The sequence below is a fragment of the Thalassophryne amazonica genome, chromosome 6, assembly GCF_902500255.1.
Source record: "Thalassophryne amazonica chromosome 6, fThaAma1.1, whole genome shotgun sequence".
Taxonomy (NCBI): Eukaryota; Metazoa; Chordata; class Actinopteri; order Batrachoidiformes; family Batrachoididae; genus Thalassophryne; species Thalassophryne amazonica.
This window is the reverse complement of record NC_047108.1, coordinates 84,369,028-84,395,320: the sequence shown is the minus strand read 5'-3', so window position 1 is coordinate 84,395,320 and position 26,293 is coordinate 84,369,028. Positions and strand designations below refer to the sequence as shown.

Genomic DNA, 26,293 nt, shown 5'->3' with positions numbered 1-26,293 from the left:
CTCACCAGATGCCCAAACCACCTCAGCTGGCTCCTCTCAATGCGAAGGAGCAGTGGGTCTACTAAATGTTCGTCCTGGATATTCAAACCTCTCACCGACCTTGAGTTTAAAAGCTCAGATTACCTACAAAGAAACCTCGATTCCACCACGTGTATCTGTGACCTTGTTCTTTTAGTCACAGCTCCTGACTATTGGTGAGGATAGGGGCGTAAAATGACCGGTAAAACTGTCAACTAATTTTTACAAAATAATTTCATGTAAGCAAAAGAATCATCAATTGTGAGTACCGTACTAAAAGACTTGAATGCTAACAATGTGTAAAAAAGTGAACTTGTCCTTTCATGTGCTGCATATGGTTATTTTCTGTATCCAAGTTAAATATTAAACATATCTTTAGGTGGTGTATGTTTGAATGTACATCGTGTTACCAGAACAAAGTCCATACTTGGAAAATTACCCTCCAGGGATATCAGTGTCAACTGTAAATGCATTTTCACGACGGGCTGACCAAGCTGCCTCTGCTGTAGACATCAAACTCCTTATAGCGCAAGTAATCTTTCACCGTGGGTGGAAGAGGAAGGAAGTTGATGAACACTGGGGCTCTCAAACGCAGGCTTCTCAGATGCTCTCTTATTCGCAATCTGCACAGGTGCTTCAGGCTGCGCGCATTTCCTAAAAGCCAATCGCTCATGTCAGTCAAGTCAAGTTAAACATATTGATTTGTGAAATTTGCCCTTTTTGCTGTTCTTACTTTGAACGTGACAGATCTCTGGCCACTGTTTCTGCTCCTTCAAGGTATCCTTAATTTTTGAGCAGAATGAAACATGGTCGGTGTAGTCGAGCATGATGCGTACAACCTGGCCAGATATTTGCTTAAGCCACGACACCGTGATCACCTCGCAGAACTAGAAAAAGACAAAAGACAAAGTGCTCAAAAGAAAATTCCACTTTATTCAGTGGTTTCACACATTTACAGGATTTTTCTAACAAAAAAGCTTTTTCCTTACCACCATGTCCTTGATAACTGTGGTTGTCCAAGCACTGCAGTCATGGGAACTGTCCCCATAGGGACAGTCAAAGCAACGCCTAACATCATAGCCATGGTTTAAAATCATTCTCAGCATGACTTCATCTTTCAAAGCATACTGCAGTGCTGAGGGGAAGTGAGTGGTGTTGACACGGGAGTAATAGTTGACATTTGCCCCAAACTTCAGCAGTGTGTTGATCAGCTCATAGTTGCCCACTCTAAGAGCAACCTGCAAACAATTAATAGGGTCCTGGTTCACCATTGCTCCAGCCTCCAATAGCAAGCGGGTGCACTGGAGGTCATTGTTGGACACGGCAAAGAAGAGGGCAGATTTGCGCTCATCATCATAGTTGCGGCGAATCCTAGGATGCAGCATGAAATTAGGATCATAGCCCACTTTGAGAAGCGATTCCAGACAATGAGCATGTCCCCCAGCAGCTGCAGAATGGAGAGGACTCATCCCGCTTTCTTTCACAGCCTCCATCTTAGTCACTGGGATAAGTCGCTCCAGTGATCTGTCAAAAAAAAGGAGTCCAGATTTTAACACAGAGCATTCTGAAATTTGGGAAAGTTGGATGTTGCAACATTGATATTCCTCACAGTATGTATCCATGGTAAGCTGCACGGTGAATGGGCAGGTGGCCACTGGGCAAGGGAAGGTTGGGATCTGCTCCATAGTCTAACAGCAAAGAGATTATGGCTGGGTTTCCAGAGGCAGCGGCATCAAACAAAATAGTGCCAGATTCCTCTGATTCACACCACACACGGGCTCCTACAATCAGAATACACAGCAAAAATATAGTTGTTTTTTTTTAAAGCATCTTTTGTTGCCCTCACTTGGACACATCTGTGTTGTTTCCTGGAGTCAATGGGTGTTTTGCAACAGACACCCTGGTCCAGGCGAGCTGATTGAGACTGATCAGACCTCAGCCTGTATCCAAGTGGCGACTACTAGCTCCCCCACCCTTAGCCATAGCCATCTGGTAAGCTTTCCCTGCCACCTCCACGTTGTTACTGATGGCTCTTCTGCTGAAGCCAGTTATGCCCAGGGTTCCGTAGGCCTTGTTCAGGGATTTGCCAGGGACTCCCTGACTGCCCACCTCCACTGGCATACACTTTGTCTTCCACCCAATCCTCCGACAACTCTCCACCAGCTCTTGATATTTCTCCCTTCTTTCTCTGCATTCTTGAGCCTCCTCCACCCTCTCCTCCCAGGGCATCATCAGCTCCAGCAGGATCAGGTGTCTTGCACCTTCTGAGACTATAATGATGTCAGGTCTCAGTGTGGTTTAGAGGATGTGTGGTGGTATCTTTAACTGCCTCTCCAAGTGGCTTTCAGATCTCCAAAGAAAATTAGACAGATAAGTTGGAGCCAACCCAATAATAGCTTTGTAAACCAGAGTCACCCAGTGTGTACGTATATTGCCTTATATTCAAAGAAGGCATTCCAGCATTAGCATACAACTCACAATGGTGCGTGAGGCGGCTACAACCAGTGATTAATATACAACTATAGACTTTTGATGAGGTGTACCCGTGATTATGCCGAGGCCTCGGTAAACCCCATCCTGACCAGGTCCGCATAATCATGGGTACACCGAAATCAAAAGTCTACAACTGCTTTATTATATGGTAAACAAGAAAACTGGGAGTTTGTCAAACATGGTAAAACTGAAAAATCAATCTCAACTCTTTATTATTACTGTCATGCTGCACCAACTGACATCCCATCGATCAACTGGAGATGCCTGTTAAGTCCGTGACGAAGAGTCATCAGGCTTGTTTTCTTATGAAGTTTGCCATTCGCCTGTCTATCTTCTGTGTAAAATCGACAGAGTACTCCGTCAAGCATCCATCTGTCATAACTTTCAAAGTTGGGCGCATGTCCCTTTTCAGTGACATACTTGCAGAACAGGTTGGCTGCTGACTGTGTATTTCTGCTGGTGTTCTTCGCATCTTTTTCGTGTAAAATTCGTTTTAAGTCAGCGCCGCCAACACGCGCAAACCTGTCTTCTGCCATCTTGTCAACAAACTGACAGCCAAAGTAGGTAGGTGTTCTATCACGTTATCTGATTGGTCATTATCGATAGGTGTCGCTCAATTAGCTAGCACTACGCTGCACGCGCGGTCTACTCTGCTCCACCAGCGGTCAACTCGGCATGTGGTACAGATCAGAAAGTGGAGAATGGGCCAATCAGAAGTTGGCAAAATCTCATACCATATAATAATCTTCAAAGCACAATGGTACACCGGAGTCAAGGACTGTAGACAACTGGATGAAGCACACATATACACAACATCACCATAACCCAGGCAAGAAAGTCATAATTACCAGGAGCTCCCGAGCTCCAAGGGAGAAACACAACTTGTTTCTATAAATAACCCAAGCTTCACCCTTAATTTAGAGATCAAGTGTTTAAGATGAACTAAGCTCCATGTTAATAATTAGCCCCAGATACTTCACAACAGTCATGGGGACTTTGTAGATCATCAGAGGCCAGAGTATTCTTCAGAGGATTCCATGCTGTTAGACCCAGGCCTTGTATCTTCCAGGGAGTCCAGAATTGTCCACTGCCCTTAACCAGCCATCCAATTCAGCACTGGTAGGCTTGATGGAAGTGATGTCCTTTATGTTGCTGTTGAAGACCTTCCCAAGGCTCTACACTGGTTGTTCTATGTCCGTCGAGATCTGGTCATCTCCCAACCTGAAGCGGAACCTGTCTGTAATCTTCCCTTCATCAGAACCAAGGACCTGGACTTTGATGGTTTGAAACTCATGTGTGTCCATGACATAACTTTCTCCAAACCCCTAAAAATCCACATGGCTCCTGGGACAGTTGTAGCTGTCACTGTGAGGTCATCCATGAAGGCTCTTATGGGAGGTTGCCTTACTCCAAACTTGCTGAGGGGACCACGGCATTCTGGTTTGGCTGCCTTAATCAGGATGTTCATTACCAGAGTGAACGGTGTCACTGAGATGGTGCACCCAGTGATTATTCCCACTTGCAGCTGATGTCATTCTGATGTTTCCTGCCCAGAAGAGACCCTCAGGCTGAACTTGCTGTAATAGTCCAAAATGGGTTCTTTTTGCATTCTGGAGTATGTGATGCTGCTCCAGAGCCATTTCAACCAGTCTGTGGGGTATTGAACTGTAGGCATTGGTTAGGTCCAGCCACAATACAGCCAGGTCCCCTCTTGCCTCCCTGATGAGCTGGGTCACCAAGACACTTCATCTGCATTGTCCCAGTAGAGCCTGTGTTGAACTTGCATCCCATCAACAGGGAGTTGTAGATTCTCATTGGCATCATGCGACGTAATCCAGGGATAAGCAACAGCAACTGCCTTCAGGGCCTATGTAGTACTTCTCTTTGCTGTTAAGAGAATCAAAATCAAAGATGCACATCCTCTTTGTTTCGTGACTGTTAGTCTCACATCAAGTGAATGTATGAGACAGCAGCTACAGAATATCGAGGTTTAGACACAAAGTGAGAATGTTTACAGAAATTTGAAGAAAGAAAAAGAGAAGCAAGTCCTATACAAGCCCTGAAGTGTTTATATGACTATCATAGCATGAAGTCGATGGAAGTCTACAGCTTCCTCAGGACAGGATGCTAGTCTGATACTTTCCCAGTCAAAGTTTTCAATTTCAGAAAATCACATTGTATGATTTTTAAATTATTAATTTGCATTTTATTGCATGAAATAAGTATTTGATCACCAGAAAGAATTCTGGCTCTCACAGACCTGTTAGTTTTTGTTTAAGAAGCCCCCCTATTCTGCACTCTTTACCTGTATTAACTGCACCTGTTTGGACAGGTGCAGTTAATACAGGTAAAGTTTGTGAGGACAGGTGTCTTTTATACATTACCTGTATAAAAGACATGTGTCCTCACACTCAATCAATCACACTCCAACCTATCCACCATGGCCAAGATCAAAGAGCTCTCTAAGGGACAAAATTGACACCAGGGACAAAACTGTAGACCTGCCAAGGCTGGGATGGGCTACAGGACAATAGGCAAGCAGCTTAGGTGAGAAAGCAACAACTGTTAGCATAATTATTAGAAAATGGAAAAAAAAACACAAGTTGGCTGTCAATCTTCCTCGGTCTGGGTTTCCATGTAAGATCTTGTCTCATGGGATAAGGATGATTCTGAGAAAGGTCAGAACTACATGGGAGGACCTGGTCAATGACCTGAAGAGAGCTGGGACCACAGTCACAAAGATTACATTAGTGACACACGACGCCATCATGGTTTAAAATCCTGCAGGGCAGCAAGGTTTCCCTGCTCAAGCCAGGACATGTCCAGGCCTGTTTGAAGTTCACCAGTGACTATCTGGATGATCCAGAAGAGGCATGGGAGAAGGTCATGTGGTCAGATGAGACCATAATAGAGCTTTGTGGTATCAGCTCCACTCGCCATGTTTGGAGGATGAGAACAACCCCAAGAAAACCATCCCAAACATGAAGCATGGGAGTGGAAACATCATTTTTGGGGGCGCTTTTCTGCAAAGGGCACAGGACGACTGCACTGTATTGAAGGGAGGATGGATGGGGTCATGCATCGCGAGATTCTGGCAAACAACCGCCTTCCCTCAGTAAGAGCATTGAAGATGGGTCATGGCTGGGTCTTCCAGCATAACAATGACCTGAAACACACAGCCAAGGCAACTAAGAAGTGGCTCAGTCCAGGGTAATTCCATGAGACTATCACATCTGTTACTACTGTGATCAAATTGTGCCACAGAATTATGGCTTGTCCATTATTTCTTCATCCTATTGAAAATATGAATTCTCTGGGAAGGCGGTATCATAGCAAGACCACTGAAAGTTGTGTGGGCATGACAGACTCATGGAAAATATCTGTGTTTTACCTGTTGTTCAGGCCATCACAGTAGCTGTGGCTCATCCTGAAATCACTTTTTTTTAATCAACATTTTCAAAATCTGCTTGCTTATGCCATCCTAGTCTGAGGAAAAATGTTGCTACATTCCATTTACCCTGAATTATATCAAAGCAGATTGGATATATTTTGCTGTGATTGTTGCTACAGGAAAGTAACTCAGCCACATGGAGTGTGCAGCCAGTACATTCTGAGTGCCGGTCCCAAGCCCGGATAAATGAGGAGGGTTGCGTCAGGAAAGGCATCTGGCGTAAAACAAGCCAACCCAACTATGCAGACTCAGAATCGAATTCCCATACCGGATCGGTCGCGGCCCGGGTTAACAACGTCCGCCACCGGTGCTATTGCCCAACAGGGTGCCGGTGGAAATTGGGCTGCTGCAGGGCGAAGACGACGAAAAAGAGGAGGAAAACGTCGCCACGAACAGCGGGAGAAGAAGAAAACTAGAAGGGTGGAAATGAGAGTGGGTACTTTGAATGTTGATAGTATGACTGGTAAAGGGAGAGAGCTGGCTGATATGATGGAGAGGAGAAAGGTAGACATATTGTGTGTGCAAGAGACCGAGTGGAAGGGAAGTAAGAGCAGGAGCATCGGCGGTGGGTACAAGTTGTTGTACCATGGTGAGGACAGGAAGAGAAATGGTGTTGGGGTCATTTTAAAGGAAGATTATGTTAAAAGTGTGTTGGAGGTTAAGCGAGTGTCTGACAGGGTGATGAGTGTGAAGTTGGAAATTGAAGGGGTGATGATGAATATCATCAGTGCATATGCCCCACAGGTAGGTTGTGAGATGAAGGAGAAAGAAGATTTCTGGAGTGTGTTAGATGAGGTGGTGGAGAGTGTGCTCAAGCATGAAAGAGTGGTGATAGGAGCAGACTTCAATGGGCATTTTGGTGAAGGGAACAGAGGTGATGAGGAAGTAATGGGTAGATATGGTATCAAGGATAGGAATGGGGAAGGACAGATGGTAGTTGATTTTGCAAAAAGGATGGAAATGGCTGTGGTGAATACCTACTTTAAGAAAAGGGAGGAGCACAGGGTAGCATATAAGAGTGGAGGAAGGTGCACACAGGTGGACTACATTCTTTATAGGAGATGCAAGCTAAAAGAAATCACAGACTGTAAGGTGGTAGCAGGAGAAAGTGTCACTAGACAGCATAGGATGGTTGTTTGTAGGATGACTTTAGAGGTAAAGAAGAAGAAGAGAGTGAGAGCTCAACAAAGGATCAGATGATGGAAGCTGAAGGACGAAGACTGTTGTGTGAAATTTAGCGAGCAGGTGAGAGAAGCACTGGTTGGAGGGGAAGCAATTTTGGACAACTGGAAAAGTACTGCAGATGTGGTGATGGAGACAGCTAGGGCAGTACTGGGTATGACATCTGGACAGTGGAAGGAAGACAAGGAGACTTGGTGGTGGAATGAAGAGGTCCAGGAAAGCATAAGGAGAAAGAGGTTGGCGAAAAAGTTTTGGGATAGTCGGAGAGATGAAGAAAGTAGACAGGAGTACAAGGAGATGCGGCGTAAGGCAAAAAGAGAAGTGGCAAAAGCAAAGGAAAAGGCATATTGCGAGCTGTACAAGAAGATGAATAGTAAGGAAGGAGAAAAGGACTTGTACCGATTGGCCAGACAAAGGGACAGAGCTGGAAAGGATGTGCAGCAAGTTAGGGTGGTAAAAGATGCACATGGTAATGTGCTGACAAGTGAGGAGTGTGTGCTGAGAAGGTGGAGGGAATATTTTGAAGAGCTGATGAATAAAGAAAATGAGCGAGAGAAAAGGCTGGATGATGTGGTGAGAGTAAATCAGGAAGTAAAAGAGATTAGCAAGGAAGAAGTGAGGGCTGCTATGAAGAGGATGAAGAGTGGAAAGGCAGTTGGCCCAGATGACATTCCAGTGGAGGCATGGAAATGTCTAGGAGAGTTTGTAACCAGATTGTTTAATAAAATCTTGGAAAGTGAGAGGATGCCTGAGGAGTGGAGACGAAGTGTGCTGGTTCCTATTTTCAAGAACAAGGGTGATGTGCAGAGCTGCAGTAACTACAGAGGCATAAAGCTGATCAGCCACAGCATGAAGTTATGGGAAAGAGTAGTAGAAGCTAGGCTTAGAAAACAGGTGAAGATCTGTGAGCAGCAATATAGTTTCATGCCGAGAAAGAGCATTACAGATGCAATGTTTGCTCTGAGAATACTGTTGGAAAAGTACAGAGAAGGACAGAAAGAGTTACATTGTGTGTTTGTGGACTTAGAAAAAGCTTATGATAGGGTGCCAAAAGTATTGTATGAGGAAGTCTGGAGTGGCAGAGAAGTATGTTAGGGTAGTGCAGGACATGTACAAGAATAGTGTGACAGCGGTGAGATGCGCAGTCGGAATGACAGACTCATTCAAGGTGGAGGTGGGATTACACCAAGGATCAGCTCTGAGTCCTTTCTTGTTTGCAGTGGTGATGGACAGGTTGACGGATGAGATCAGCAGGAGTCCCCATGGACTATGATGTTTGCAGATGACATTGTCATCTGTAGTGAGAGTAGAGAGCAAGTTGAGTCTAGTCTGGAGAAGTGGAGATATGCTTTGGAGAGAAGGGGAATGAAAGTCAGTAGAAGCAAGACTGAGTACATGTGTGTGAATGAGAGGGAGCCCAGTGGAATAGTGCAGTTACAAGGAGTAGAAGTGGCGAAAGTAGATGAGTTTAAATATTTGGGGTCAACTGTTCAAAGTAATGGAGAGTGTGGTAGAGAGGTGAAGAAGAGAGTGCAGGCAGGGTGAAGTGGGTGGAGAAAGGTGGCAGGAGTGATTTGTGACCGAAGAATATCAGCAAGAGTGAAGGGGAAAGATTACAAAACAGTAGTGAGACCAGCTATGTTGTACGGTTTAGAGACAGTGGCATGAACAAAAAGACAGGAGGCAGAGCTGGAGGAGGCAGAGCTGAAAAATGTTGAGATTCTCTTTGGGAGTGACAAGAATGGACAAGATTAGGAATGAACATAGAGGGACAGCTCAGGTGGGACGGTTTGGAGACAAAGTCAGAGAGGCGAGATTGAGATGGTTTGGACATGTGCAGAGGAGGGACCCAGGGTATATAGGGAGAAGGATGCTGAGGATGGATCCACCAGGCAGGAGGAGAAGAGGGAGACCAAAGAGGAGGTTCATGGATGTGCTGAGAGAGGACATGCAGGTGGTTGGTGTGACAGAGGAAGATACAGAGGACGGGGTGAGATGGAAACGATTGATCTGCTGTGGCGACCCCTAACGGGAACAGCCGAAAGACAAAGAAGAAGTTGCTACAGGAAAGTAATGTTGCCCCCTATTCCCGTTTGGACCAAAAAATAAATAAATAAAAATAAATAAATACCTTTTTGTAACAGGGCTTCCACCACATGGAGATGTCCATTCTGGGCAGCCAAAGCCAGGGGAGTTTTCTTTTTGATGTCACATATATTTGGATTGGCACCAGACTCTAAAAGTAGATACACAAAGTTCTCCAGACCCAGAAAAGCAGACTCATGTAATGCTGTCCGGTTTAGTGGTCCTGTGTTGTCTACTTTGGCGTTCCATCGAAGCAACAGGGTGGCCAAGTCATAGTGGTCGTTTAGAATGGCTGGGAAAAGAGAATTGGAGAGAAAACAATAGAGTATGTAGTGTTGAGGTTTCTGCACACACTGACTGAATTCAGGTCGGACATTCTGAAATATATACCTGCCACTAAAGGTAAATCGTTCTCATCGTTCTGGAGATCTGGATTACAGCCATTCTGTAACAAGAATGTTGCATTCTCTCTGAGACCATGAACCACAGCGAGAAACAATGGGGTCTCACCTTTCAGTGTGCGACAATGTCCTGAACCTGGAGGAGAAGCTGGAACACAAATACCTCTGTTAGAAGAGCTCGTTTTCAGGTGCTACAGTCAAACTTGAAATAATCTTACTACCCGAGAAGACAATCTCTAAAATCCTTTTCTTCTCCTGCACTGCAGCTTCATGCAGAGGAGTCCATCCTCTATCATCAACTCGAGACAGAGTGTCTGGTTGCTCTATCAGATGGTTCAGTGCTTCTTCATCACCTATACATGTAAATATACAAAGACAGAAATCCATGAGGCGACTCCAACCACAGAGAAGGCTGCCCATCATTTAAACAAAAAATGGCATTACTTTACCCTCCTTGATTGCTTTGAAAATCTCATCAGGGTCTTCAGTAACCTTGAGATCACTAGTGACACACATTAGCAAAGAAACATATGAAACAACAGATATATCACTGAAATACAATAAACTTTGACAACATTAGGTAAGAAAGTGATATTAACCTTGGTTTCAATCCTTTGAGATTCTTATATTGAAGTATACTTTGTTCAATTAAGTACTGTGTCGCTTCATCTTCATCAAAGTCATCGTCAGACTGGTAAAAGAACTTTTCTGTTTCCTCTGTCATCTGTTAGTGCAGAAAGGGTGGTGCTCTATGGAGACACAGCATTAAAGACACCTTAAATCTGATACACGTCTGCTACGCCATGACAGAATTATCACGTGTAGAAAGCAAAACTGTGCAGAGCAAGCAAGTGCAAAAGTCATACTCATGTTATTAAATTAAATGACTGGCTATAATAAAAGGAAAAGTGTTCTTAGAGGCCAACATGACCCTACAATTAGCAATAAGGGTTCATAAGCAAGTTGAGAGGCCTCTCTGTTTTTAATTTATCATTCATTTTGGTATAAGGCTGTAGAATAAGTGGGTATAGAAAATGAAGGAATGACATGTTTTTGGACAGATGCGACTCATATTCCAGTGCAACATATAGTCTAGCAAACACAGTATGCACAATATTTCTTGATCAAGAATTTTTTTTTTTTTTTTTTGGCCTTACTTCCAAGTACTGACTTTTTGTAGTGTATATTTGTGGTATGCTGAATAATTGGCCACCCAGTTACGAATCCTGGATGCAATATTACTTGACCTAAAATGAGAAGAATTGAACAGAGCTATTGCAGATAGCAGCAGTGTTAGTTAAATGCTCTTTTAACTTCAATTATGTTGTCTCATTTGTTTTCTTGATGAACCGTTGTTTTTTTAATTGCGTCCAATAAAAAAACCCCACAGAATTATAGCATTATAAACAGTATTTGACGGCCCTGTTCTCTAAAATTTGGAGTCACAGAAAACGTATCAGTGGACCAGTGGTGTGTATTAAATATTGTTGAATTATTCTTATTACACAGCAAAAGCAGAACTATTTCCAGAAATTACAGTATTTCACATCAAGTTTGTCAAATATAGGTTTTTGTATAGTTATCAGTGGATTTGAGGTGTTATGATAAATATGAAATACAGTACAAGGTAAAATCAGAAAGCCACAACAGCACATTAAGAAAATCCTGCACTTTTCTAACTGCTACAAAGTTACATGGGTGCTTGATGACTACAAATCTCACCACAAATTAGAAATGCATCTGGAAAGATTAAAATAACTCAAATGCCACTGTTTTTTTCCCTCCATTACATTTTATGCATTACATTACATTTTTTCTGCATTACATTTCCTCATCGATTTATTCTCTCGTGCTTACCTTCAGTTAAATGGCTGTGCTCCCTCAGCAGCTTTAAACGGGGTAGCTGGGGGCTCCTCAGTTCACACACACACACGGCAGCTATTTATAACTGCTCTCCTATAAATATCTGATCATGGGACCATCCCAACCAACACCTGACAGTGATCCAGTGAGGGCTGCAAAAACAGGCAACATGCAGCTTCTGTGCACCATTCACAGCAAAAAGCATCATTTAAAGAGACATTACCTTTGGGGTAACTCGTGGGTTACATAACTCTCCCTATATGTCTGTTTTTCTGTCTATGGGAATATCTGAAATAGTAATGTACAAATTGACAACAAATATGTGAGATGACCTTTGGGACACATTGTCATCACAATACTGCCACATGTAGTAATCACAGATGGTGTGGAACTTTACAATTGCTTGTGATTGCACATGCAATATCATTTTTTGGTTATTTACAAAAACCACAGAAGAAATTGCATGTAAAGTGACAGAGTGGCTTGAAAAGCACTTTATGAAAAAAGTGTCATTTATTGGGGAGGTGATGGTCTGGATGTTAAAGTGGCAGGCGTGAGACCAGAGTATCAGTTTGACTAACCATCAGACAGGAAAGTCACACAGGTCACCTGGGCAAGGTCCTTAATAATCCCCAAGATGCTCCTGGTGTGAAACTGAGTACTTTGCATAGCAGCAAACTGACAGTGTTTGTGAATGTGAGGTCCCATTGTAAAGTACTTTGAGCATCTGCAGACAGATAAGTGGTATAGAAATGCAATTAGTTTATTATTGTAAATCCCCCCTGATGGGTGGGGTGTGTGTGTGTGTGTGTATATATATATATGTGTGTGTGTGTGTGGGCAGCGAGAGGTGTTGTAGTATACATATATTTGCTGGCATTTCATTATCATAAGATTTTGAACCAGATCTGAATCTGTTTCGTTTCATAACATTGTGAAAATGGTTTTCTTTTCATGTTGTGGTTATTTTAGGATCTGATCCCAACTTCACAGAGCTCAATACATATGCTAGGAATATCATTATTCTTTAATTATTCATTTTTAATAGAACTATTGACATGTGCAAGTTTCTTTTTTAAACTGTTATCTTCCTAATTTGAAGTTGAACAAGGGGCACAATGTGACCCTCTCTTTTTTGAATTTCAATGTATCCCTTATGTATGCACTGTCATGGTTTGCTCATTGTTTTGAAATACGCACAACACACAACAGTTAGTCAAAACAGAGGCTACATTTTATTTGTATTATCACAGAAAATAATTCACACTTAAAGTGTATATACGCTCAGTCATCAAGCTGACAGAGCATGGCCACTCCCCGCTTGACCCAGTGTTCAGGGCCCCTGCTGGTGGGCAATGTCATGGAAATGACAAAATTGGTGGAGTGGCCTGTTGTAGAGAGCGTTCCCTTCCTCTCACTGGTCTTGTACAGAGGGCACACATACAGGCTCTGATCCTGATCAGTGTTTTTCTTTTGTGCTGGATAGGACAAAAGAAAACAACAAGATACATAAACTACAATACAGTTTTTCACAGCTTCATCACAATAATGAGAACACATAAGGCAACTAAAAGTTGAACTGCAGTTCTACTGTCACTGTCTTTAAGGTAAAAACTTACTGGGTTTTATCCAGATGATGGGCATCAAATCAAACAAAACTTTGGGGTGTTGGTCAGCCAGAACTCCACTGATAAGGATAGATGAAAAAAGTTCAGATTTCAGAGTTATAGCAGTTGTTTTAATAATAACAGACATTAGCCGGCTGATGCAAACTCTGCGTGCCTTGCACATCAATCAATCAATCAATCAATTTTTTTTATATAGCACCAAATCACAACAAACAGTTGCCCCAAGGCGCTTTATATTGTCAGGCAAGGCCATACAATAATTATGTAAAACCCCAACGGTCAAAACGACCCCCTGTGAGCAAGCACTTGGCTACAGTGGGAAGGAAAAACTCCCTTTTAACAGGAAGAAACCTCCAGCAGAACCAGGCTCAGGGAGGGGCAGTCTTCTGCTGGGACTGGTTGGGGCTGAGGGAGAGAACCAGGAAAAAGACATGCTGTGGAGGGGAGCAGAGATCGATCACTAATGATTAAATGCAGAGTGGTGCATACAGAGCAAAAAGAGAAAGAAACAGTGCATCATGGGAACCCCCCAGCAGTCTACGTCTATAGCAGCATAACTAAGGGATGGTTCAGGGTCACCTGATCCAGCCCTAACTATAAGCTTTAGCAAAAAGGAAAGTTTTAAGCCTAATCTTAAAAGTAGAGAGGGTGTCTGTCTCCCTGATCTGAATTGGGAGCTGGTTCCACAGGAGAGGAGCCTGAAAGCTGAAGGCTCTGCCTCCCATTCTACTCTTACAAACCCTAGGAACTACAAGTAAGCCTGCAGTCTGAGAGCGAAGCGCTCTATTGGGGTGATATGGTACTACGAGGTCCCTAAGATAAGATGGGACCTGATTATTCAAAACCTTATAAGTAAGAAGAAGAATTTTAAATTCTATTCTAGAATTAACAGGAAGCCAATGAAGAGAGGCCAATATGGGTGAGATATGCTCTCTCCTTCTAGTCCCCGTCAGTACTCTAGCTGCAGCATTTTGAATTAACTGAAGGCTTTTTAGGGAACTTTTAGGACTACCTGATAATAATGAATTACAATAGTCCAGCCTAGAGGAAATAAATGCATGAATTAGTTTTTCAGCATCACTCTGAGACAAGACCTTTCTGATTTTAGAGATATTGCGTAAATGCAAAAAAGCAGTCCTACATATTTGTTTAATATGCGCTTTGAATGACATATCCTGATCAAAAATGACTCCAAGATTTCTCACAGTATTACTAGAGGTCAGGGTAATGCCATCCAGAGTAAGGATCTGGTTAGACACCATGTTTCTAAGATTTGTGGGGCCAAGTACAATAACTTCAGTTTTATCTGCGTTTAAAAGCAGGAAATTAGAGGTCATCCATGTCTTTATGTCTGTAAGACAATCCTGCAGTTTAGCTAATTGGTGTGTGTCCTCTGGCTTCATGGATAGATAAAGCTGGGTATCATCTGCGTAACAATGAAAATTTAAGCAATACCGTCTAATAATACTGCCTAAGGGAAGCATATATAAAGTGAATAAAATTGGTCCTAGCACAGAACCTTGTGGAACTCCATAATTAACTTTAGTCTGTGAAGAAGATTCCCCATTTACATGAACAAATTGTAATCTATTAGACAAATATGATTCAAACCACCGCAGCGCAGTGCCTTTAATACCTATGGCATGCTCTAATCTCTGTAATAAAATTTTATGGTCAACAGTATCAAAAGCAGCACTGAGGTCTAACAGAACAAGCACAGAGATGAGTCCACTGTCCGAGGCCATAAGAAGATCATTTGTAACCTTCACTAATGCTGTTTCTGTACTATGATGAATTCTAAAACCTGACTGAAACTCTTCAAATAGACCATTCCTCTGCAGATGATCAGTTAGCTGTTTTACAACTACCCTTTCAAGAATTTTTGAGAGAAAAGGAAGGTTGGAGATTGGCCTATAATTAGCTAAGATAGCTGGGTCAAGTGATGGCTTTTTAAGTAATGGTTTAATTACTGCCACCTTAAAAGCCTGTGGTACATAGCCAACTAACAAAGATAGAATGATCATATTTAAGATCGAAGCATTAAATAATGGTAGGGCTTCCTTGAGCAGCCTGGTAGGAATGGGGTCTAATAAACATGTTGATGGTTTGGATGAAGTAACTAATGAAAATAACTCAGACAGAACAATCGGAGAGAAAGAGTCTAACCAAATACCGGCATCACTGAAAGCAGCCAAAGATAACGATACGTCTTTGGGATGGTTATGAGTAATTTTTTCTCTAATAGTTAAAATTTTGTTAGCAAAGAAAGTCATGAAGTCATTACTAGTTAAAGTTAATGGAATACTCAGCTCAATAGAGCTCTGACTCTTTGTCAGCCTGGCTACAGTGCTGAAAAGAAACCTGGGGTTGTTCTTATTTTCTTCAATTAGTGATGAGTAGAAAGATGTCCTAGCTTTACGGAGGGCTTTTTTTTATAGAGCAACAGACTCTTTTTCCAGGCTAAGTGAAGATCTTCTAAATTAGTGAGACGCCATTTCCTCTCCAACTTACGGGTTATCTGCTTTAAGCTACGAGTTTGTGAGTTATACCACGGAGTCAGACACTTCTGATTTAAAGCTCTCTTTTTCAGAGGAGCTACAGCATCCAAAGTTGTCTTCAATGAGGATGTAAAACTATTGACGAGATACTCTATCTCCCTTACAGAGTTTAGGTAGCTACTCTGCACTGTGTTGTTATATGGCATTAGAGCACATAAAGAAGGAATCATATCCTTAAACCTAGTTACAGCGCTTTCTGAAAGACTTCTAGTGTAATGAAACTTATTCCCTACTGCTGGGTAGTCCATCAGAGTAAATGTAAATGTTATTAAGAAATGATCAGACAGAAGGGAGTTTTCAGGGAATACTGTTAAGTCTTATATTTCCATACCATAAGTCAGAACAAGATCTAAGATATGATTAAAGTGGTGGGTGGACTCATTTACTTTTTGAGCAAAGCCAATAATAATAATAATAATAATAACTAATAATAGATTAAATGCAGTGTTGAGGCTGTCATTCTCAGCATCTGTGTGGATGTTAAAATCGCCCACTATAATTATCTTATCTGAGCTAAGCACTAAGTCAGACAAAAGGTCTGAAAATTCACAGAGAAACTCACAGTAACGACCAGGTGGACGATAGATAATAACAAATAAAACTGGTTTTTGGGACTTCCAATTTGGATGGACAAGACTAAGAGACAAGCTTTCAAATGAATTAAAGCTCTGTCTGGGTTTTTGATTAATTAATAAGCTGGAATGGAAGATTGCTGCTAATCCTCCGCCCCGGCCCGTGCTACGAGCATTCTGACAGTTAGTGTGACTCGGGGGTGTTGACTCATTTAAACTAACATATTCATCCTGCTGTAACCAGGTTTCTGTTAGGCAGAATAAATCAATATGTTGATCAATTATTATATCATTTACCAACAGGGACTTAGAAGAGAGAGACCTAATGTTTAATAGACCACATTTAACTGTTTTAGTCTGTGGTGCAGTTGAAGGTGCTATATTATTTTTTCTTTTTGAATTTTTATGCTTAAATAGATTTTTGCTGGTTATTGGTAGTGTGGGAGCAGGCACCGTCTCTACGGGGATGGGGTAATGAGGGGATGGCAGGGGGAGAGAAGCTGCAGAGAGGTGTGTAAGACTACAACTCTGCTTCCTGGTCCCAACCCTGGATAGTCACGGTTTGGAGGATTTAAGAAAATTGGCCAGATTTCTAGAAATGAGAGCTGCTCCATCCAAAGTGGGATGGATGCCGTCTCTCCTAACAAGACCAGGTTTTCCCCAGAAGCTTTGCCAATTATCTATGAAGCCCACCTCATTTTTTGGACACCACTCAGACAGCCAGCAATTCAAGGAGAACATGCGGCTAAACATGTCACTCCCGGTCCGATTGGGGAGGGGCCCAGAGAAAACTACAGAGTCCGACATTGTTTTTGCAAAGTTACACACCGATTTAATGTTAATTTTAGTGACCTCCGATTGGCGTAACCGGGTGTCATTACTGCCGACGTGAATTACAATCTTACCAAATTTACGCTTAGCCTTAGCCAAATTTCCTTCAATGTCGCCTGCTCTGGCCCCCGGAAGACAATTGACTATGGTTGCTGGTGTCGCTAACTTCACATTTCTCAAAACAGAGTCGCCAATAACCAGAGTTTGATCCTCGGCGGGTGTGTCGTCGAGTGGGGAAAAACGGTTAGAGATGTGAACGGGTTGGCGGTGTACACGGGGCTTCTGTTTAGGGCTACGCTTCCTCCTCACAGTCACCCAGTCAGCCTGCTTTCCCGGCTGCTCGGGATCTGCCAGGGGGTAACTAACGGCGGCTAAGCTACCTTGGTCCGCACCGACTACAGGGGCCTGGCTAACTGTAGAATTTTCCACGGTGCGGAGCCGAGTCTCCAATTCGCCCAGCCTGGCCTCCAAAGCTACGAATAAGCTACACTTATTACAAGTACCGTTACTGCTAAAGGAGGCCGAGGAATAACTAAACATTTCACACCCAGAGCAGAAAAGTGCGGGAGAGACAGGAGAAGCCGCCATGCTAAATCGGCTAAGAGCTAGTAGCTACGCTAAGCTAGCGGATTCCTAAAAACACGCAAAGTGAATAATGTGTAAATAATTTAGAGGTGATTCAGCAGAAGGAGTGCTTTAGTTAAGGCACGTAAAGATTACACTGGGAAACAAATCGTAATCTAGATAACTAGATCAATCTAACTGCGCAGATTAAACAGCTAACAGATACAGAAAAACACCGCTGTGCTCCGGAACAGGAAGTGATACAATACCGCAGTGAGAGCCAACCACCAGTAGAGGCAAGCAAGAGGATCCAACCAACAGGGATCTGTCCCTGTTGGGATATGGGATATGTCCATGTCTAATAGACATGTTTGTCATATATGCAATCTTTTGAGTGTGCACAGTGTTAACTTGTTTCTTAGAATCCTCCAGCATTTTGCTGAATGGTAATGCATCTTCCTATCTGTATTATTCTCTTACTACCAAACTCAGACCTATAAGGGCCCCGTCACACTTAGCACAAATGAGCAGACATCAAGCAGAATCAGGTGGTACAGGAAAAAAAAGCCAAAATTCGAGCCACATTCGGGAGGGACTGGCTGATACAGTATATTGTGTGTGCAAGAGGCCAAGTGGAAGGGAAGTTGGACCAAGAGCATAGGCGGCTGGTTCAAGTTGTTGTATCATAGTGTGGATGGGAGGAGAAATGGTCTGGAGGTCATTTAAAAGGAAGAGTATGTTAAGAGCATGTTGGAGATTAAGCGAGTGTCAACAGGGTGATGACTGTGAAGTTGGAAATTGAAGGGGTGATGATGAATATCATCAGAGCATATGCCGAGCAGATGAAGGAGAAAGAAGATTTCTGGAGTGAGTTAGATGAGGTGGTGGAGAGTGTCCCCAAGCATGAAAGAGTGGTGATAGGCGTGGACTTCATTGGGCATGTTGGTGAAGGGAACAGAGGTGATGAGGAAGTAATGGGTAGATATGGGATCAAGGACAGGAATGTGGAAGGGCAGCTGGTAGTTGATTTTTCTAAAAAGATGGACATATCTGTGGTGAATACCTGCTTTAAGAAAACAGAGGTGCACAGGGTGAATTAAGAGTGGAGAAAGGTGTACACATGTGGACTACATTCTTTGTAGTAGATGCAAGCTCAAAGAAATTGGAGACTGTGAGATGGTGGCAGGGGAAAGTGTAGCTAAACAGCATAGGATGGTGGTTTGTAGGATGGCTTATGTATTAGAGGAAGAGAGCGAGAGCTCAACAAAGGATCAGATGGTGGAACCTGAATGAGGAAGACTGTGTGAAATTCAGTGAGTAGGTGAGACAGGCAGTGGATGGAGGGGAAACAGTTTTGGACAACTATAAAAGTACTGCAGATGTGGTGAGGGAGACAGCTAGAAAGGTACTGAGTGTGACATCTGGACAGTGGAAGGAAGACAAGGAGACTTGGTGGTGAAACAAAGATATCCAGGAAAGCATAAGGAGAAAGAAGCTGGCAAAAAAAGAATTGGGTTAGTCGGAGAGAGAAAGTTGACAGGAGTACAAGGAGATGTGGCATAAGGTGAAAAGAGACGTGGCAAAAGCTAAGGAAAAGGCATATAGCGAGCTGTACAAGAAGTTAAATAGCAAGGAAGGAAAAAAGGACTTGTATTGGCCAGACAAAGGGACAGAGCTGTGCAGCAGGTCTGAGTGCTAAAGGATGCAGATGGTTATGTGCTGACAAGTGATGACAGTGTGTTGACAAGGTGGAGGGAATATTTTGAGGAGCTGATGAATGAAGAAAATGACAAAGAGAAAAGGCTGGATGATGTGGAGTGAGTAAATCAGGAAGTGCAAGAGATTAGTAAGGATGAAGTGAGGGCAGCTAAGAAGAGGATGACGAGTGCAAAGCAGTTGGCCCAAATGACATTCCAGTGGAGGCATGGAAATGTCTCGAAGAGATGGCAGTGGAGTTTCTAACCAGATCATTGAATAAAATCTTGGAAAGTGAGAGGATGCCTGAGGAGTGGAGATAGAGTGTCCTGGTTCTTGTTTTTAAGAACAAGGGTGATGTGCAGAGCTGCAGTAACTACAGAGGCATTAAGCTGATCAGCAACAGCATGAAGTTATGGGAAAGGGAGGTAGAAACAAGGCTTAGAAAACAGGTGAAGATCTATGAGCAGCAATATGGCTTCAGGCTGAGAAAGAGCACCACGATGCAATGTTTGCTCTGAGAGTACTGATGGAGAAGTACAGAGAAGACCAGAAAGAGTTGCACTGTGTGTTTGTGGATTTAGAGAAATCTTATGACAGGGTGCCAAGAGAAGAGTTGTGGTATTGTATGAGGAAGTCTGGAGTGGCAAATCAAATCAATTTTATTTATATAGCGCCAAATCACAACAAACAGTTGCCCCAAGGCGCTTAAGAGAAGTATGTGAGGGTGGTGCAGGATATGTACAAGGATTGTGTGACAGCGGTGAGATGCACAGTAGGAATGACCGATACATTCAAGGTGGAGGTGGGATTACACTAAGGATCAGCTCTGGAGTCCTTTCTTGTTCACAATGGTGATGGACAGGTTGGCAGATGAGATCAAACAGGATTATGGATTATCTCCATGGACTATGATGTTTGCAGATGACACAGTGATCTGTAGTCAGAGTTAACAGCAGGTTGAGTCTAGTCTGGCGTTGTGGAGATATGCTCCAGAGAGAAGGGGAATGAAAGTCAGTAGGACCAAGACGGAGTACTTGTGTGTGGACAAGATGGCGCCAGTGTGTCTGTGTCGCCGCTTGGCTTTTCTCAGTTTTGTATGTTTTATGTTGATTTTAACATTTGTCATAAGAACTACTGACTCACTGCTGGTGTATAATCGCCTGGAGCTGTTAAAAATCAAAGATACAGTGCAATCGTGTGCCTTTTCGGATGCGAAGTGGTCAGATTCTTTCTATCTGGCGGATCTGCCTAAGTGCCTTCTTCGTGTGAAGGCACCTTCGCCCAGAAATCGCAAACGCCACAGGGTGCGATCTGGCCGGCTGGTAAAGCTGAAAGCCTTGCTGGCACTTTCTCCTGATGTGGTGTGGTCCTCTTCTCTTCCACGGGATTACAAAGATTGTCTTCACCGGTACGTCTCCCGACGCGCACTTGCTCCAGTCGGTGCTTGGTTGGTGCCCATTATTGGACTCCGGGAGGATGTCTGCACGCTGCGCCCTCGCCGCGTTTCTTTCCGGGGTTTTGGCGGCAAGGGCCGGGCATCTCAGGCAGCTAAACTGGCAACGGCTTCTACGAGGTGTGCACTCATCAATGCATGATCTGTGGTGAACAAGACTTTTATTTTGCAAGAGTTTTTTACTTCGCGCAATTTAGATTTATTGTTTTTAACAGAGACTTGGATCAACATCGGTGAGTCATCTGCCTTCTCAGAGTTACTGCCTCCTGACTGTGGTTTTATAAGCACACCAAGAGCTACTGGTCGTGGTGGAGGTATAGCGACTGTTTTAAAGAATTATATTTATCACAAAGTGATGCTGGAGTGGTCCTTCTCCTCTTTTGAACTGAGCTGCTTTGAGCTGAGACAGACTGTCCCAGTGCTGTGTGCTGTCATATACAGACCACCCAAATACAACAAACACTTCATATAAGAGTTTTCTCACTTTGTTGCTTCGATGGTGACACGTTATGACAAAATTTTAATCATCTGGGATTTTAATGTACATGTCTGTTGTCCGTCAAAACCTCTGGCCAGAGTTTTTGGACTTGATCGCAGCTTTCAGTTTGACACAGCATGTCACTGGCAGCACACAAGTACACGGACACACGCTGGATATTATTTTATCTCTTGGTCTTCCTGTCCAAAATGTTGTTATTGGTGACGCTGTGCTCTCTGACCACAGCCCCATCATGTTTGATTTTAGTCTGGACATTGACATGATGATGCCTGTCGTGCGTCATGGGTGTGTTATTAAGCCTGACACCGCTGCTGCTTTTATTCCTCTTTTTAGTGCATTTGAGCAGAATTTGTTAGATTCTGCTGCTTTTGGCACAGAACAGATGATGAACTCTTTTATTTCCACTTGCTCTGAGGTTCTGGATGTTGTTGCTCCCTGTAAAGTCATGCGTTCTAAGCTTAAGGAAGAATCGTGGCTTAATGACATCACGCGCGCAGCTTGGCGTGACTGTCGGAGGGCAGAACGCAGGTGGAAACAAGACCGTTTGGAGGTTTCAAAGCAGATTCTTAAAGAGAGCTGGAATAATTATCAGAGGGTGGTTAAAGCTGAAAAAAATAAGTATTTTTCAGAATTGATTTTAAACAATCTTGGCAAGCCTCGTATTCTTTTTAAAACAATTGATTCTGTTTGTAATCCCAGTCCGTCCACTTTACTGGAAATCACAAGTGAAACGTGTGAAAAATTTCTCCACTTTTTTATTGATAAGGTTGATGCCATTAGGGCCAATATGTCACCGTCCCCGGTGTGTCATTGTGTAGCAAATCAGTGCTCGTGTGTTTTTAGTAACTTTCAGCTTGTGTCAATGACTGTGCTGTGCTGTGGTCCCCCCTCGCTTGTGCCTTCTTTTGGTAAAAAAGCTACTGTGGAGCCACTGATCAAAAAAAACGGGTTTGGATCCCACGGCTTTTTCAAATTATCGACCTATCTCTAAGTTACCGCTTGTGTCGAAAATTGTAGAGAAATGCGTCTTTGCACAGTTGCAGCCTTTTTTAGATACAAACGGCACATTTGATCCATTTCAATCAGGGTACAAGGCATTTCACAACACTGTCTGCACTTTTAAAGGTTTTTAATGATCTCCTTTTAACAACCGATTCTGGCAGTTCAGCCATTTTAGTGCTTTTAGACCTCACTGCAGTTTTTGACACAGTTGACCACGCAATTCTTTTAGATCACCTGAGAGACTGTGTGGGTGTCAGGGGGACTGTTCTGGAGTGGTTAAGTCGTACCTGTCGGAGAGGTCTTTCTCCGTCAGGCTGGGGGACTCCACCTCGTCTTCAGCCCCTCTTCATTGTGGAGTCCCCCAGGGTTCTATCCTGGGACCCATCCTTTTTGCTCTTTATCTCCTCCCACTCAGAGAGATTTTTAAAAACATAACGTGGCCTACCATTTTTATGCTGATGATTGTCAAATCTACATGCCTATCGCTAAAAACAGCCTTTGCCCCCTGACACCCCTACTCGACTGTGTGACGTCAGGGCTTGGTTGTCACAGAATTTTTTGAAACTTAATGAGGGAAAGACAGAGGTTATGTTGTTTGGAAGTACCCTCATTGACCTGGGACCTCTTAAGGATTTTGTACGTCCCAAGGTCACCAGCCTTGGCATCACGATAGACAGCGACTTTAAATTTGATAAACAAATCAATGGTGTTTTGAAATCGTGCTTTTATCATCTTCGTCTTTTATCAAAGGTAAAACCATTTTTATCTTTCAACCTTTTTGAACAAGTTGCACACTTATTTCAAATTGTCTGTACTACTGTAACGCACTTTATTTCGGCATTAGCCAATGGGCTCTTTCCCGTTTGCAGTTAGTCCAGAACGCTGCAGCGCGACTTTTAACAGGAGCCTGGAAGCGTGATCACATAACCCCAATTCTTGCATCTTTGCACTGGCTTCCTATTAATTTTAGAATTGATTTTAAGATTTTATTGTTTGTTTTTAAAGCTTTGAATGGAATGGCCCCACAATACATCACTGACCTCCTATAAATTTACTCTCCGGCGCATGCTCTGAGGTCTGAGGGCCATTTCCAGCTCGTGGTACCCAAGACGAGACTTAAAACCAGGGGGGACAGGGCTTTCTCTGTGGCTGGCCCCAGACTTTGGAACGCTCTGCCCCTCCATGTCCGAACAGCCCCCACAGTGGAGTGTTTTAAGTCTTGTCTGAAGACCCACTTTTATTCTCTGGTTTTTAACACTGAGTGAGTTGTGTGGTCCTCTGTTTTATTGGTTTTGTTTTTATTTTGGTAGATTTTATTGGTTTTATCTTTTGTATGCTGTATGTATTTATTTATTTATTTATCTTGCACATTTTAGTTAATTTTATTGTTAATTTTCTTATTTTTAATTCTTGACTATTGGGGTTTTATCTATCGTGATTCTATCGTATGTGCAGCACTTTGCAACATTTTTGTTGTTAAATGTGCTATATGAATTAAGTGGATTGGATTGGATTGAATGAGCGGGAGCCCAGTGTGGAATAGTGCAGTTACAATTAGTAGAGGTGGTGAAAGTAGATGAGTTTAAATACTTGGGGTCAACTGTCCAAAGTAACGGAGAGTGTGGTAGAGAGGTGAAGAAGAGAGTGCAGGCACGGTGAAGTGGGTGGAAAAAGTTGGCAGGAGTGATTTGTGACCGAAGAATATCTGCAAGAGTGAAGGTGAAAGTCTACAAGAGAGTAGTGAGACGGTGGCACTAACAAAAACAGCAGGCAGAGCTGGAGGTGGCAGAGCTGAAGATGATGTGATTCTCTTTGGGAGTGATGAGGATGGACGGGATTAGGAATGAACATATCAGAGGGACAGCTCAGGTGGGATGGTTTGGAGACAAAGTTAGAGAGGCAAGATTGAGATGGTTTGGACATGTGCAGAGGAGGGAATATAGGGTATATAGGGAGAAGAATGCTGAGGATGGAGCTACCAGGCAGGAGGAGAAGAGGGAGGCCAAAGCGGAGGTTTCTGGATGTGGTGAGGGAGGACATGCAGGTGACTGGTGTGACAAAAGAAGATGCAGAGGATAAGGTAAGATGGAAATGATTAATCTGCTGTGACGACCGACCCCTGACAGGAGCAGCCGAAAGAAGAATGAGAAAGAAGAAGTTCATAGACAGACAATTACACAACAAGGACGAATTACAATACCCTGTTTCGCAGGTGTGCAGGACAATATAATTTGAACAAGCACAGTACCACTGTACCTAGCTTTGTCCCATCTGGCTCCATCCAAAAACAAACCATGAGTGTAAACACCGTCTTCAGGTGATGTGTCTGACTCATCAATGGGGAGAATCTGTATTTGAAAACAAAATCATGGATTACAAGCATCATCCTAGTAATTACAACAAAATTTCAATTTAATTAAAGCCCCCGTCACACTTAGCAGGAATGAGGACAAATCAAGCAGAAAAACCCTAAATTAGAGCCACATTCGGGAGGGACAGATATTCCGACAGCTGTGTAAGAATGGTGTTCAAATACTTAGAATGTGGGCCAAACCAGTCTTGAATGATTCTTGCACATTCCGTATGTATTAGCTATCAAATGCAGTTCAAATGTAGTTGGAACACAGTAGGAATAACTAGGATGTTTTTAGAATGCAAGAATATTAAGAAAGGAATATTAAGAATGCATTTCAAATTCCATACGAGTCCAGTTCGATTGCCACCTGAAGTTTGGTTGAAAGGCAATCAAGGAGAGGGGAGGGAGTGATTGAGTGCTGTCGTCTGCTATTTTTCAAGACCTGCTGTTTCTCTCTTCTGGATTTCAAAAGACATCCAGCCTATGAACTGAAATCATGTAAACCAGGTTCTTCTGATTCTGGAATTAGTATTGTGCATGTAAACACGACAGATAAGATTATTACGGCCATCAGATCACTAAGGGCCCGGTCCCACTGGCGTTTAGGAGGATTGCGCACAAAATTGGCTCATATTCACTTAACATCCGCAATATCCGTGAAACATGCTTGTATGAGTCGGACGGCACCCGCACATGTCCGCAGAGGCACATTTTTCCGTTTCCAAGATTTTTGAGCTGCACAAAATTTTGGCTGCAGATGACATCCGCCTTACATACTCCATGCATACTCAATACATACACAAACATACTCAATCTATGCACTGTATATTCCCCGTCATCTGCTGATATCCGCAACTGACAGGGATTTGCGGCTTGGCAGCGGACTGGGACAGTGTGTAAAATGGATATTTTGCATGCCCATCATGAAGTAAAATAAGTTGTACCAACTGCATACAAATTGGCCATGAATAAAGCGTTTTTATTACGTCTGCTTTGCATATGATTTGCAGCGGATGCAAATCAGATGCGCTGTGTTCACAGCTGGACGCCGTTCTTTGTTCTACCGGCTGCCACGCGCTCTGCGCTGGATGCTGCGTATATATAAAATAATTATTTCGTGGCTGATTAATCATTTTATTCTGCAAATTGCCTGTTGAAAACGGCTCTAATTACCTCCTGAATCACAGAAGAAGCTGCAGCTGGGCTGTTCACGCGCGCGCATGCGCCACTTCCACTTTGACTGCACCTCAACTGTTCGACTATTGTGAACATGACCTAAACATTCGGGACTGCCACAGGAATGGGTCCAACTGTTTGGAATGCACTCAGGATGCAGTCTGAATTTTTGAAATGCACCTCGACTGCTCCAGAATATAGGTGAAATTTACATTCTGGTGGCATTCTGGCTCATTCCGCCTCTAGTGTGACGGGGGTATAAGGTGAGACAAAGGGATTAAGAAGATTGCGACTTCTGACCTCATATTCAAAGCCTAACAGGTCAATGGGGATGTGATATTTCCTGGCATAGTTCTGCATAGCCCCAGTTAGGAAGGCCTGAGTGAAGAAGAAGCCAGACAACCAGAACACGGCTGGCTTCTCATTGTCGTACCAATTCTGCAAGTATACAAAAGTGATAAAT

At 43.1% G+C, this 26,293-nt stretch overlaps 2 protein-coding genes across 2 annotated transcripts in view; both read right to left on the bottom strand.

Annotated features, from left to right (window-relative positions):
- Window positions 1-11,624, bottom strand: asb14b (ankyrin repeat and SOCS box containing 14b). The gene is made up of 10 exons (XM_034171604.1): window positions 11,488-11,624; window positions 10,230-10,379; window positions 10,080-10,132; window positions 9,852-9,983; window positions 9,620-9,778; window positions 9,276-9,521; window positions 1,628-1,799; window positions 1,008-1,542; window positions 752-905; window positions 1-672 (listed from the first exon to the last, which is right to left on the bottom strand). The coding sequence occupies exons 2-10, from the start codon at window positions 10,352-10,354 to the stop codon at window positions 494-496; spliced, it is 1,755 nt and encodes a 584-aa protein (XP_034027495.1). The 5' UTR covers window positions 10,355-10,379; window positions 11,488-11,624; the 3' UTR covers window positions 1-493.
- Window positions 11,625-12,747: 1,123 nt separating this feature from the next.
- Window positions 12,748-26,293, bottom strand: part of dnah12 (dynein, axonemal, heavy chain 12) — a 184,148-nt gene continuing 170,602 nt past the window's right edge. Inside the window, exons 70-73 of the mRNA XM_034172638.1 lie at window positions 26,131-26,268; window positions 24,555-24,646; window positions 13,113-13,180; window positions 12,748-12,971 (exon numbers count right to left, since the gene is read on the bottom strand). Coding sequence (XP_034028529.1) covers window positions 12,778-12,971; window positions 13,113-13,180; window positions 24,555-24,646; window positions 26,131-26,268 — 492 coding nt within the window. The 3' untranslated portion in view covers window positions 12,748-12,777. The remainder of the gene's footprint in view (window positions 12,972-13,112; window positions 13,181-24,554; window positions 24,647-26,130; window positions 26,269-26,293) is intronic.

Bases quoted from the DNA above. Each gene is read 5' to 3' on its own strand.
- asb14b (XM_034171604.1), bottom strand. From the start codon at position 10,354: ATGACAGAGGAAACAGAAAAGTTCTTTTACCAGTCTGACGATGACTTT. The intron at 9,779-9,851 runs GTAGTAAGATTA...TTTGTGTTCCAG, and splicing joins TTTAGAGATTGTCTTCTCGG to CTTCTCCTCCAGGTTCAGGA. The intron at 906-1,007 runs GTAAGGAAAAAG...GTCTTTTTCTAG, and splicing joins CAGTTATCAAGGACATGGTG to TTCTGCGAGGTGATCACGGT.